The sequence below is a fragment of the Cygnus atratus genome, chromosome 9, assembly GCF_013377495.2.
Source record: "Cygnus atratus isolate AKBS03 ecotype Queensland, Australia chromosome 9, CAtr_DNAZoo_HiC_assembly, whole genome shotgun sequence".
NCBI classification, from domain to species: domain Eukaryota; kingdom Metazoa; phylum Chordata; class Aves; order Anseriformes; family Anatidae; genus Cygnus; species Cygnus atratus.
The window spans coordinates 603660-617418 of NC_066370.1; the positions used below are offsets into that span (position 1 = coordinate 603660).

The following is a 13759-nucleotide window of genomic DNA, read 5'->3' on the forward strand; positions in this document are numbered from 1 at the left end:
TGCCCGAGCAGACATGCAGTTGGAGAGCTCTAATCAGTGGTTTCCAGTAAAGCCCTACACGGTTGGCATTTGCCCTGGTAACCTTGTCTTCTTTAGGCATTCTACTAACCCATTTCGCCTACCAAGCCTCAGAGCAGAGCGGAACAGTCCGAAAGTGGAAAAAAAAAAAAAAAAAAAAAAAAGGAAAGAAAGAAAAAAAAAAGACAAAAGACAATAAAAAAAGAAAGGAAGAAAAACAAACAAACAAAAAAAAAAGAGTATTCATTTTACTCAGTCCTGGGTCTACTGGCAGCATTTTGTTTTTGTTTGCCTTTTTTTTTTTTTTAATTTCAAAGTGTTCATTATTTTTGGAGTCTTTTAAATAGAGTACTGGTTTGCTCGCTTGGGGCTTTTTTTTGTTTTGTTTCGGTTTGGGTTTTCTTATTGTTTCGCTTTAGCGTTTTAAACGTACCATTCGTTAAAATTTGATGTAAGCGTGCTGTGGCTGGACGTGTGGTGGACTGCGGACGAGGAAGGGGATAAGGAGCTGGCGGTCTGGTTTTCTGTGGATGGCGACACGATGGTTGGAGGGGTGGAGGACTCGTAGCCTGAGCTGGCGGCGGGAGAAGGCTGAGACCCCTGCGAGGATGATTCATGGACCTGCAAGAGGAAAAAAAAAATAAAAATAAAAACAAATCGGGCAGAAATCAGGAGCAGAGGCTGCCGGAGTCCCCGGCGGCGGTGGCTCCGCGCCCAGCACCGGCTCCCGGGGCCCGGGCACCCCTCGGGGGCTCCCCCCGGCCTCTCCCCGGCCTGACGGGCAGCTCTCGGGGGGGCTTCGCGCATCGCCCCCCTCCCTCCCCACGAAAGGCGCTGCCCCAAGGGCAGGGGGCTACAAGGCCCGGCCTGGCCCTGAGCTACCGGGGGAGGCTCCAGACCGGGTCCCCCGCCGCCGCTGGCCGGGCTCCGGGGCCGCGCTGTGCCCCCAGGGCCCGGCAGCTCCCGGTGCCCCCGGCGGCCGTGCCCGCTGCCCTCCGCCCCGGCCGGGCCCGAAGAGGGGTCCAAGCCCACGCGGGGCCAGAGCCCGCCACGTTTCCATGCAGCGCCCTCCTTCCATTTACCTTCATGTGCTTTCTGAGGGAGCTGGGGTGCGTGTAGGACTTGTCACACATTTTGCAGAGATAGGGCTTGTCGGAAGTGTGCACATGCATGTGCTTTTTGCGGTCGCTGCTGTTTGCAAAGCGCCTGTCACAGCCCTCAAATTCACACTTAAATGGTTTTTCACCTATTGCAGAGGGAAGGGGGGGGGGGAAAAACGGATCTGATTAAGCAGGGCCGGCCGGCTCCCTCATTGTCCCCATCGCCCCGCCGGACGGGAGCCCAGGGCTCCATTTCAAACACTTGCAACTTTCTAAGTTCAACGATGCTCGAAGCTCAAAATCCTTCCTCTCTTCCCTGTCCCATCCGCGCTCCTGACCCCTCTCAGCGCCCTTTCTGCAGGGACGGGAGGCCTGGGGGGGCGAAAGGAGGGCAAACAACTTTTCCTCTCTCTCTCTCTGGCCGGAGGGGCGAGTTTCATTCGCAGCCCCAAGCCCCGGGCACGTCTCCCTCCTTGCAAGGCTCGCAGAGCAGGCGTGCTGGCATTTCCACACCATCCTCAGCGCCTACTTTCCGTTTTTATAGCCCATTCTCGTGATATTTTACGCTCCCACCCACCCCAGCCCCCTCCCCCGTATTTTCTTGCAATCTCGAAAATTATCGGGCCGGGGAATACAATGCAAGGACAGCTCCACAAACCCTCGGCGAACCCGCTCGGGAAAGCGATGCTGGCTTTCGGCGCTCGGGGGTGGGAGCTGGGGGAGCGGGGCTGTGCGAGCCGGGGGCAGCGTCGCCACCTCCCGCGGCTGGGAAAAGTTCGCCGGGATCCCGCCGCCCGCCTCCCGCACAACAATGCCACGCTACGGCGCCGGCCTCGGTGTATTTCCAATCGCTCCTCGGAATTAAATATTTACCAGCCCCCCGGATCGCAGAGGGGAGACGGATGAGCTGCCTGGAATATTTTTGCAGGATTTCTCATCGCGCCGCGGTCCAAACCGCCGAAGAACTATTAATTAAAACCTATAAATTTACCAGGACAGGTCGCTGCGATTTTTTTTCCCCCCTGCCATCCCGATCCCGGCAGCAAATCGCCTTTCTCTCCCTCCGCCTCGTCAGGGATAATCGCTTTTTGTTGCTGCTGCCGGCGCGGCTGTGACCGAGCTTGCTTCGCGGCGGAGCTCCGAGCCTGCCTCTCCGGGAAAAACCCAGGGTGGCCCCGGAGCATCCCTGGCCCCGACCCGCAGCAAAGCAGCGCCCCGGTCCCTCCAGCCCGGCCCCGCGTCCCGCTCCGGCCCCGGCGCTCGGCGCTTCCACTCGCAGGCAGAAAAGCTACAGAGAAGGTTACCGTACCTGTATGAGTTCTTTTGTGTATTTTGAGATTCTCTGATCTGGCAAACACTTTACCACAGCCTGGGAAAGGGCAGGGGAAAGGTTTTTCACCTGTGTGGACTCTGATGTGATTTACAAGTTTGTATTTGGCCTTGAAAGGCTTCCCTTCTCGCGGGCACTCTTCCCAGAAACATATGTGATTGGACTGCTCGGGTCCTCCAACGTGCTCCACGGTGACATGAGTCACCAGCTCGTGCATCGTGCTGAAAGTTTTGTTGCAGGACTTTTTGGGGTTTGACAATTGCTCGGGCTCAATCCACTTACAGATGAGTTCCTGTTTGATGGGCTGCCGCATGTAACGAAAGAAGGCCCCTGCCCCGTGGTGGGCTGCCATGTTCATGTTCATGTGGCCGTAGCCGTGCAGCTGGGTCGAGGCATAGTGCTCGGAGCGGGGGCTGGTGACCTGGCCGTACTGGTCGGGTCTGCCGTACATGTCTCCGGAGAAGCCCAGGCGCATCTGCCCGTTCACCACGTTGGGTGAAGCGTGGCTGGCGGCTTGCTCGTGAAGCCCGGGGAAAAGTATATGTCCCGCGGCATCGCTGTGTCCGTGGGGGCCGGCGAAGCTGCCGGCGGCGGAGGCGAAGAGGCTGTGCTGGGCGCTGGCGGCCGCCGCCTCCCCGAAGCCGCGGTTGCGGAACAGAAAGTCCCGGGTGGAGTTGAACGCGGCGCTGGAGTAGGAGCTGACGTGGGTCGGGTGGTGGTGGTGCCCCAGGGCCGCCGCCGCGTAGCCGGGAGCCTGCGAGGTGAAGGCGGTCTGGCCGGCCGAGGCCAGCTCATGGGTGCTGGGGTTGATTTTGAAAGCGCCCATGCCGTCGGCAAAGGGGTTGATCCCCAGCCCCACTTCTCTGTCCGTGACATCGGCCGTGGAGTGGTGGCGAGACGATCCGAAGGTAGTGACTCCTATGGCGGGATACTGAGGTCCAGCATCCAGAAGCATCTTCCCAGCGTCGATGCAGCAACCAAAAAAAAAGCACGCGCGCACACACACAACGCAGAGAGAAGCAGCAGCAGCAGCAGCGGCGGCGAAAACACCCTCTTTGGAAAGTCAGCGACGATCACCACCAAAGCAACCACATCAAAAACACCCCCTTCGGCATCAGAGCAGGGAAAAAAAAAAAAGGGGGGGGGGGAGAAGGGGAAAAAAAAAAAAAACAGAGGCTGGTGGAAAAGGGGGGAAGAGATCTTCGCAGTCGCAAATAATAATAATAAAAATGTGCCCCAAAAAATATTCCCTGTCTCTCTGCTTTGACTTTTCAGGGAGGTTTAAGTGTGTGTGTGGGGGGGGTTGGGTGGGCTCAAAAATAAACTGGCTGCAAATAACAATAAAGGAGAGAGATCAACGCGGGCAGAAAAAAAAAAAAAAAAAGCAAAACAAAAATGAAACTTCCTTCAGTGATTTTTTTGGCTATAGGAATGTTGCGAAGTGGCCGAGAGATTGTTTCTCTCTCCTCTTCGAGCTTCCCCACACTCTCCCCGATTTTTTTTTTGGCCTTTTTTTTTTTCTCGCTCTGCAAAAAAAAAAAAAAAAAGGCGCAAATCATGCACAATATTGTCTTTTGCGGTTTATCTTCCTGGGGAGAAACTTTCACCTCCTCAGCCGGGCGGTGAACGCGAGACTGATAGCGGCAATCATTCCTGCAGATAAATGAATTGAAAAGACGACACCGGCCCCCCCCCTTGATGAATGGGAGCCGGGGGCGGGGCGACGTGCGGGGCGACGTGGCCGCTCATTGGCTGCCGCCGGCTCCCCCTTCCCCGCGTAACTCCCCCCGGCCCCGCCAACGAGGGGCGCGCACGGCCGCCTCCCGCCGCCCATTGGCCCCCGTGCCTCATCAATCGCAGGTATTGTGAGCGCCCTGACAGCCCCGGGGACGAGCAGGGCTTCCAGGAGTAGCAACTTTTTTAAAAAAAAAACAAACCTTTTTTTTTTTTTCACGAAAATATTTCCAACGCATCTTTTTGTGTGCATACGTGCAAGGAAACAAAAAAAAAAGGTCTTCCATCGTTATCCAGGTTCCTCTCCATCCCCGTCCCTCTGTCCCTGGTAGTGGTGGTGAGGGGGATGTCGTGGCGGGGCAGGATTTTTAAGATCGCTGAGCAACTTTGTAGGCTTTGAAAAGGGAAGCCCTGTCGTGGCTCGCTCCATTTGAAGTTGTTGTTTTCCTCTTGCTTAAAACTGCAGCTCTCCAAGAGTAGGTGCTGGGTGCGCTTGATTTGATTTTTAAACATCAGGCGTGATTTCTCTGGGTAGCTGACTCTGTCCCTCCACCAGTTTTCTGAAATAAATCTTGTTTTCTGCACCCATCAAAACGCAGGTGGGTGAGAACTCTTAACTTTCTACTTTTGTTGTTGTTGTTTCGCCTCTTTTTTGTTATTTTCTTCCTCCTTTCTCTCTCGCTCTGCCTTTCTCTCACTCTCTCTTTTTACGGGGACTCTTTCATTCAGGTAAAACTGTAAATTTCCCAAACCCACATTGTGTCTCTTCCTGCAGCATGAAAGTCCCAGATAGTTTTTATTTATTTTGAATATATATATATATTTAAAATCCTCGACAGGAGCAATGTAAATTTTCTGACATTCAAACCTTTTCTAGTTCACAAATCAGTCACCCTTGTCACAGATATTGAAATTCCTCAACTTGCCACACCAGGACGGTGGAAAAAGCAGGCGGCGTCTTTGTTGCTGACCAGGCTTTTGATCGCCAGAGAAAATTTACTTACCTTCAGATGAGTGAGCAGAAAAAGAAATAACACTCCCTTTGATTTAGTTAGAAAAATGTAGACACTTGGATTCAGTGCAAACATACAACACTTGGTTGTTTTCTAGATGCAACCCTCGATTAACCTGTCTTTCCCCAGCTCAAAGTCTATTGAAAAACTGCGGATAGTTCTTTTTTGTTCTCGCCACAAAGAGCCATTGACGATATATTAAAATGATTGTTGAAGGGTAGAAGTATGGTATTTAAAAGCAGAAAACCTTTGTGGCTTAATCAATTAAGCTAAGCAACATTTGTACCATATTTTAAACGATGCTTCGGCACCGAAAAAAAAGGTCTCACGAAACTTTAAAATATATGTGTTTGCATACGTATGTATACATACACTTACATATGTGCACATTTGTATGTGCGCCTATATAAAGCCGGCGAATTATTTATTTACTCGGTCGCCTGCATATTAATTAGGTCTAATTATTTTCTAGTAACGAAAACACAAAAAGCTCGCTAAGAGTCGGAATCCTTCAATTTCGCCTTTGTTCGGCCCTTCACTTGGCTTATTCGCAACTAAATCTGAGTCTCTCAAATTCGTGGTGGCAAACAAAGAAACTTTAAACTCATCCTGTGGGCTGAAAGGCGCTGGGAAGCAATCCGCAGCGCAGGTACTGGGCGATCAGATAAGCAGCGACACTGCCCGAGTACTTCTCGCTTGAGAACTGCATAATTTCAGGAGCCATTAAAATGGCCATTGCCTAGGAAACAAACAAACAAGCAAATAAGCAAACAACAACAAATAAACTTGGATATGCCTTGGTACGTTTCGCTGCACTTTATCTGCAGATGCAGTTTGACTGTGCTCAATGCATGCAGATCGCTTTCAAAGCAAATGCATTATGTAATTTCCCTTGGATCTTGGGAGGCTTTACAGCTTTTCAGGATAATGATGGGCTGAATCTACACGTTTGCATTTATTCTGCAAAATCCACTCGGAGGAATTGCAGTAGCTTATAGCAACAGGTATACCCGCTCTACGTACGCGCCTCAGTGGGGACGTGGTCTTTAGGCGGACGTTACATTATTCTCTGTATATGTTTCTAAAATTAACCTGGGCAAAGGACAAAGTAGGCAGCATAACTGTGAAATCTTCAGGGTGATGGCATTAGGAGATACTGAAAGTTAGGTAGTCCAGTGCTAGGCTGCCTCCAAGTGCAGGGGGGGACCCAGTGATCATTCCAGGTCCGTACAAAATATAGGAGAAGGCAGACGAGAGGGTACTTTTAGGAAGCGTGTCTAAATATATAGCGTAATAGTGAATGTAAAAAAAAGAAAAAAAAAAAAAGTGTTGTGGGTTGTAGAAGTTATCAAGTGGGATTTGCGGCGCACTCTCTGCAGGAAACGAAAGCTGCTCCAGTTCAAAGCCACATGCACCAACGTGACATATAAGCCATTAAAATATCATCCTGACGGCTCATTTCTGCTTCATCATACATTCCCTAACTGCTTCCAGAAAGCAAGAAAAGAAGAAATGAAGGATGACCGCCTCGATGGAAGCGCCAAAGAGGTGGTGGGTTCTTACGAGGGGGGGGGGTATTGTTTTCTTCTTTCATTCTTTCTTCCTTTCTTCTCCCTCCCCTCCCCCGCAACCCCCCCCCCCCCCCCCCGCCCCCCCTCCCAACGTTAATTTTTGCCTGTTCAGAAATGAGGAGAAACCTTCAACAGGTCGAAGGGGTAAGTGCCTGGGAGGAGGGGGGACCTTGGCAGCCCGGGCACCAGGCTTCCCCCATCGCCTTCCCCGACACCTTGGGCGACAGCTCCCTGCCCCCGGGGGGGCGGGACACGGGCAGGAGGAGGCTCGGCCACCCCGGGGGAGGAGGGCAGGAGCCCCGCGGTGCCGAGGGGCAGTGCCTCGGCACCCCCTCGCCCACGTGGGGCCGGCCCCCAGGGGCGGGCGGAGGGAGAAGCCCCCGGGAGCCGTCGAGGGGGGCACCGGCACCCTCCGGCAGCTGCACACCCTCCCTCCCGCTCCCCCCCCGGCCCCGAGGGGGCGGCCCGGCCCGGCACACTGCGCAACGAAGGGCGGCGGGGGGCCGCGAAGCGGGGCGGGGGTGCTCCCAGCCCTAAGCGGGGTCTCGGCAGCCCCGACGGCGGCTGGGCTCGGTGGGGAAGGGCAGGCGGCGGGGTCGACAGGGTCCTGCGGCCGACCAGGAGGGACCGGTGGGGCCCGGGGCGGAGGGCGGAGGGCGAGGAGCGCTGACAATAGCGAGCCCCGTGGGGAGGCGTCCCGGGGGATGCGCACCCCGCCCAACGCCTCGCCCACCGCCGCGCCCGGTGCCACGGGGACACGCCGGGGGAGCCGGCGCTCCGGCCCCGCTCTCCCTTCTTTATAGGCGGCTGCAGGAGGGATGGAGCCCGGCCGGCCCCCTCCAACCCCCCCTACCTTCCCACCCCCCGCGGGCAGGGCCGGGGGAACTGCCAAGGAGCTGGGCGCTGCCGCCAGCTTCCCACAGCGCCCTCGGAAGGGCTGGGACCCCGGCCCCAAGGGCTGCCTGGGATAGGTGAGAAGCCCCCACATCGCCACCCAGGGTGACCTCTGACCCGAGCCCGGCTCTGCGTGCCAGCCCCGTGCACCGGAGGGCTCCTCGCTTCGTCAGGCACGGCCCCCAGCACCAGGCAGCACGGCCGGGGGCGAGCAGTGCCGCTGTCCCCTCTCCGGGAGCCCGATCGTTGGGGTGGGCTCGGGGCTTTCTCCACCCGGTGCAGAGGAACTTAATTTGTGCACCGAGCACTCCCTCCTGCCCGTCACCCCGAGCAGCACAGGTTGCTTGCCCAGCCGGGCACACGCCGCCTGCCTGCCGCCCGCTCCGCCCGAGTCGCGCACCCCGGGGCAGCACCGCCGAACCGGGCACCGGGGCTCCTGCGGGGGCTGCGCGCTCCCGGCCCCGCGCAGCCGGGGGGCCGCGCACCTCTGGCCGCTAGTCTGGGGAAGGGCAGAGGCTGCCCCGCGGGAGCCCCGAGCCCCCCGGTACCAGCTTGGGCCCCCGCGGGGGTCCCGCGCCCCGCGCCGGAGCCCCCGGGCTCAGCCCGGCCGGGAGCCTGCGGAGCAAGACGGGGCCATCCTGCCCGGGTGCTGGGCACCCTCCGCGCCCCTGCTGCACCAGAGGCACTCTGCGGATCAGAGAGGCTGCGAGGTCGAGGCAGAGTTCTAGCCAATATTTACTCTCAAATCCACAACTGTTTTGCCTTCTTTTTTGTCATCTGGTAACCATTTGAAATATTAAATGCAGCGATTTTTTTTTTGTCCAGTTTCAACAAGTTTTTGGCGAACGCTTAGGAGCTGAGCACTCCTAACTCCTCCAGCCTCCCCTCCTAACCAATAAAGCACAAGTCCTGCAAAACTCTCGCTAGCAGGACACTGCTGCTCTGGCTTCATAAACTTGTGAGCATGAATGGAAGTCGACTAGTAAAAATAATTCCTAAGGGCTTCCTATAGTTCTTATTATTTCGGCAGTAATTTTCGTCACAGCGGTGAAAATATTGAGAGCGTCAAATTATTTGTGATGGAGTATGCCTGTGATACTCTGATAAAGTTTCATAATTAATCTCATCAATTATTTGTGTTAGTATAGATTTTTATTTCCCAGCCCTGGAGTCCCAATAATAATAGTAGCAACTGCAATAGTAATAATAATGTCCTTAGAAAAAAAAATGTGTGAGATTCTCGTCTGCTTTTCTGTGGTGCAAAATACTTGAGAATTTCAATAGTATCTGCAAAAATTCGGACTCGGCCATTGTATCAAACCCCCGATCTGCATTCGGGGTTATTGCTGCCGCTCAAAGAGAGATGTGCCAAGTTCTGCCTGCAGCAGTGACAGTGCTCTGCCTTGCAGAGTGCAAAGAGCAAGCTGAAAATTATAGGCAGGGAAAAGTGCTAGGGTGGTACTATACTAATCCTTGCTGAGACAACAACTTGTGTTGGAGGCTCGCAGAGAGTCCGAAATTTAATTTAGGGAAGGAAGGATCTGTAAACAATGTAGTCGAGTTGATAAAAACCCGCCTCACAACAGCCTGCCAGAAGGTGAATGTCAGATCAAAGGAGAATTTGAAAATATGTCCTTTCATAATTTTTTTCCCTTAATCAGCCATGGAAACTTCATGACTCCATAAAACATGTGCCGGTTTGCTGAGGAGACAGCCTCCAGTTTCCCTTCGGAGCAAGCCTGTCTCTCCCCCAACCCTCGCTGCTTAACACTTGGTTTGTTTTTTTTTTTCTTTTGTTTCTTTCTTCTTTTTGAACCCACGATGCCCGAGACATATAGCGCCGTCCTCTTTTTATATCACACACACAAATGTTTTTGCTCTTAACTTTCCACCCCTCTTCCCAAACAGGAACAAAGTCAGGAAATGAGGCACAAGACTCCCCTTTTAATGAGGAAAAGAAAACGACTTTACAGAAACATCCTGGAAAAGTCAAGTAAGTTAAAATATGGCCTTTTTTCAGTTCAAAGGAGACAATATTTTTTTCAGCTTAGTACTTGCATAAACACAAATCAGCGACAGAACGCCCCACCAGCAGCTGCCTAATCCTGCTCAATGCCTATTCATTTGGAGGTTCTAGAATTAATATTTGACGACTCTCTCATTGAAACAACAACCCCTGACCCTATGTGATTGCACTGTCACATTATTCTATGACATATTCATCTTGAATTCATTTACGGATGATTTGATTGGAATGAGGTTTGACATGTATTGGATCCTATTAAAGAAGAAGACTTTGATCTTGTTGATGGGGTTTACATGATATGTATCATCTTTACCAGGGATACCAGGCTTCTACAATGTGGTGTCTAAGTAGTTAGTGACTGACAGCTTATCTGACAGGAATACCTTAATCTTGAGGTACTGAATGAAATATTCTATTTAAAATAAGCATATGATTTGCCTGTCATAGGGTAGCTCTAGGTTACAAAAAGTGAGAGACAAACCTAGGCACCAGCCCTAGCTCGTCTGGTGGCTGAATTCCCCTTAGTCGGGAACCCTGAAATAAGTCCCCGTGAGCAGAGATGGAGCAAGGAAACAGAAACAAAGGAGGAGGATGATCCCAAGCCAGTCGGTGCCCTTCTGTCCGAGGAGATGCTGAGCTTGCTGAGAGGCTCCCCTGACCCACCTCCTCCTGGGCAGCAGTGCCTTGTGCCGGGGCTGCCAGAGGCTCGGGCTCCGCTCCTGCGCCCTGCCCCTGTGCCAGCCACTGCCTCCCTTCTGCCTCCCGGCGACTTCGATGGCTATGGAACTGCGCAGGATGAGTGCTCGGTCCTCTCTTTCTCTTCCTCTTTCTCTTTCTCTTCCTCTTTCTCTTTCTCTTCCACTTTTTTTTTTTTTTTTTTTTTTTGTGCTTCCTTTGAGTAACTATTAGGATTTTCATATTAATCTGTTCCTCTCGTCCGGGAGTTGAAACCTAATGAAACCCCTTGGAAGCTGCTGTATGGACGTCTCAGGGCATCCCCTGCCAGCCCGGGGCACCGGCCGGAAATTTGCCGGCAGCTCATCGGGGAGGGGAAATGTTCACAGAGGCAGGGTTGGGAGGGCACAGCCAGGGGGCTGGAGGTCAGCTTTTGCTCTCGGCCACGCTTCCCGGGGCAGGAGCCGGCCCTTGCGCTGAGCACCTCTCGGGGGTGAGCGGGTTTTGGCCCCAATTCGAGGAGCACAAACACGAGCAGCTCCCGCTTTCCTGGGACTTTTGTATCACCTTCCAGCAAGCCCTGTCTCCAGCCAAGGTAGAATACTGATAAGCGCCTTGCTGCTTGGGTAGATGTCTACCAAACACAAGGCAAACCACTGTGGGTCAGTAAAGCAGCTCGGCGCAGCTGGGGTTGCGCCCATCCCCGGGGCTGTGCGGTTGCTTTTCGGTCCCCTAGGCCACGGCAGGCGCAGGCTGCGGCGTAGGGGTGCGGGCAGGATGGACCCGAGGTGTGGGCAGGAGCTACAGGGCTGGGGCCAGTCGGAGCCCTGGGTCCTGCAGGGAAGGGGCAGAAAGCAGGAAAGGTGCCTGGGACTCGTCTTACAGGAGGAAATCCGGGTGCTCATCCCTGCCACTTGTCACCTTTCTAAAGCAGACCTCCAACACAGGTGGGATTTGGGGCCGGGGGCTGCGGTCGGGGTCGCAGTTACTAGCAAAATTGTACGGACACCGAGCTGCCTGTCTACACACGTTGATTCCCCCTGGATCAGGCACCAAAGAGTCCATGGTCCCTCTGAGTGTACTCTAGCACCGGACCTTCCCTGGTGTCTGAGTTGTGGCTTTAGCTCAGGATGTTTCTGCTTTGCTATTTGAGCGTTCTCGCTTTCTGCCTGGAAAAGCTCAGCTCGTCCAGCTCAGGACTCCCAGGGGAGTCCCAAAGGGGATGCCCTTACCGTAAGCAGGTGGGTTGGAAAAGAAACTTAAAAAAAAAAAATCTTGGCCCTGCACAGTCTGATGTTGACACATTTGAGAATGTGCCGAGAGCCTGGCTTATCTGGTCCAATACGGCTCAGATCGCTGCCAAGAAGCGGGAGACCTTGGTCACTCCTCAAGTGGCAGCCGGACGAGCTGGAGCTGCCAAAGGGCCGCGTAAACAGGCAGGCAACTTCTCCCAACGTCCTGCAAGCTGAGCAGCCTGCAGCTGCCGGCTGGCTTCGGCCCCGCTCCCCTCCTCTCGCCGTCTCCCCGCCTCCCCGCCGCCAAGTGGCGGCCCCCGCCCGCCCCGCGCCGCTCCCCACGCGTGGAGCCCCCGCTGAGGAGGGCGCCCAGGACCTTCGCCTGCCGGGGAGGGACCCCCAGCACCTACACCTGCCGGGGAGGGCCCCCCCGGACCGGGGGCTCTCTCCCTGTCCGCAAACGGGAGTGGGAGCATGCCTGGAATGAGGGACGAGCCGAGAGCCATTAGTGTCTGGCGAGAAAGCATTGCAATATTTTCAGGGAGCGTAGGGCAAAAGCGGTTATAACATTTTTTTAATTGATAAACTGTTCCAGATGTTTCCTCCCTTGACTGGGAAGTGTCAAAATCGGTGGATAACAAGTATGTAGAGATGAAGGGTTTTAAGGAGGTAGGAGGAAAGCAGCTTTATTAGGAATGCACACTCTCAGTACATTTGTAAGTAACAGATTCATACTTACTAACGTTTGTCTCTTCCGTGCACTCCTGTTGAGATGGTCATGAATGGGACTGTCAAATCCATTCTGTAGAGCAAGTAGATTTGAAAGTTAAGTTATTGTGAGGATGGTGTGTGGTGTAAAATGCGTGCACAAACATGTTATGTAAGGCTGGAGAGCTAATTGCATCATTTGCCACTTTTCATCATCTCCACTCAGAAAGATGTACACGAGGATGTATCTACAGCTAGCTACCTAAATATTAGATTTGTGTTACAGGGGAAATAGGGTGAAAGCCAACCAGAGCCAAAATATTTAACTACAGCCAGCCGCAGTATAGGGAACTGTGATAAAACGTCCCCTGTGCAATTATGTATGTCCTAGGCTTTAATCTTACAATTTCCTATCGTTTGCTGGTAACTTCTGTTACGAGAGTAGGTGGGCTGAGAATGCCAGGCGTTTTCTTGCTTTGCTACTTGTCATAAAGCCGATCGATCGCCGATACTGTTAAACTTTTCTGGAAACCCAGGCTTCTGGGCGGGGAGCTTCACCTGGTGTGTGTGCGAGGGAGCATCCCTTGGGAAGGTAACAGTAAGGTGGTGGACCCAAATGCTGGGAGTTTGTCCGACGGTTAGAGAACTAATTGCTGCTCTATTTTGTGCCACTCAGCGTTTATTGGTGGAGTCACCTCTATGTCAGAACCCGAGCTCTGGGGTAATGCTGTGGGCAGATATTTACAGTTGTGTTTTTCTTTCTCGAAGCGGAAGCCCTCTTTCTTCCGTCTTTTCCCAGTTTTCATTGTCTTTTTTTTTTTTTAAGTTCACAACCCCCTTCTTAAAAACTTAAGTAGGAGCTTCCTTCTGGGCAGAAGCCCTAAGCTTTTCTAAACCTACAAGGCCTCGCCGTGAAGCCGCCTGAAGCCCCGACCCGCACTTTCATCATTAGCAACGCAAACCCCGCACACCGCGCTCGCTCCTCCAGGTGAGGAGCATCAGCAGCGAGGCGTTCACGAACGTATCGCGATGCTTTTTCCTCGAGCCAAGGATGGGGATCTTACGTGGAAGTCCCCTGCAAGTGCTGGAGAGCGAGCCGGCAAGGGAGAGAGACTCCCTCTTCTGGGTTAAACTCTCCGATTCAGTCTGGGCATGCCGGTTTCTCGCATCGCCCCGGCAGCCAGCCCCCAAATAACCCTACAACTTGCGGGGGGCCGGCGGCGGGAGCTCCCCGAGCCCTTTGTGCGGCCCCGCGCCTGCCCCTCGCCGCCTGCCCCCGACCCCGCCCGCCTGCTCGCGAGTGCCTCGGCCTTCCGGGGGGAGCCCCGCCGGGCAGGGCGCCCCCGGCCAACAAAGGCGGAGGCCGGTATATGGATGGGGAGCAGCCGGGGCGCTCCCTCCCGGCCTCCCCCCGCCCGCCGCGGCTTTGTTCCCGCGACGGCGGGAACCGGGCCC

The 13759-nt window shown here is 54.1% G+C and overlaps 1 protein-coding gene across 1 annotated transcript; it reads right to left on the bottom strand.

Moving 5' to 3' along the window:
* Positions 1 to 441: 441 nt before the first annotated feature.
* LOC118247063 (zinc finger protein ZIC 1) lies at positions 442 to 3403 on the bottom strand. The gene is made up of 3 exons (XM_035544750.1): positions 2428 to 3403; positions 1101 to 1264; positions 442 to 639 (listed from the first exon to the last, which is right to left on the bottom strand). The coding sequence occupies exons 1-3, from the start codon at positions 3401 to 3403 to the stop codon at positions 442 to 444; spliced, it is 1338 nt and encodes a 445-aa protein (XP_035400643.1).
* Positions 3404 to 13759: the final 10356 nt, after the last annotated feature.

What these genes read in the sequence shown, in the direction of transcription:
- LOC118247063 (XM_035544750.1), bottom strand. Translation starts at nt 3,403, where the DNA reads ATGCTTCTGGATGCTGGACCTCAGTATCCCGCCATAGGAGTCACTACC. An exon ending in ACACAAAAGAACTCATACAG is followed by an intron (nt 1,265 to 2,427) that starts GTACGGTAACCT and finishes CCTCTGCAATAG; the next exon opens with GTGAAAAACCATTTAAGTGT. An exon ending in CCCTCAGAAAGCACATGAAG is followed by an intron (nt 640 to 1,100) that starts GTAAATGGAAGG and finishes TTCCTCTTGCAG; the next exon opens with GTCCATGAATCATCCTCGCA.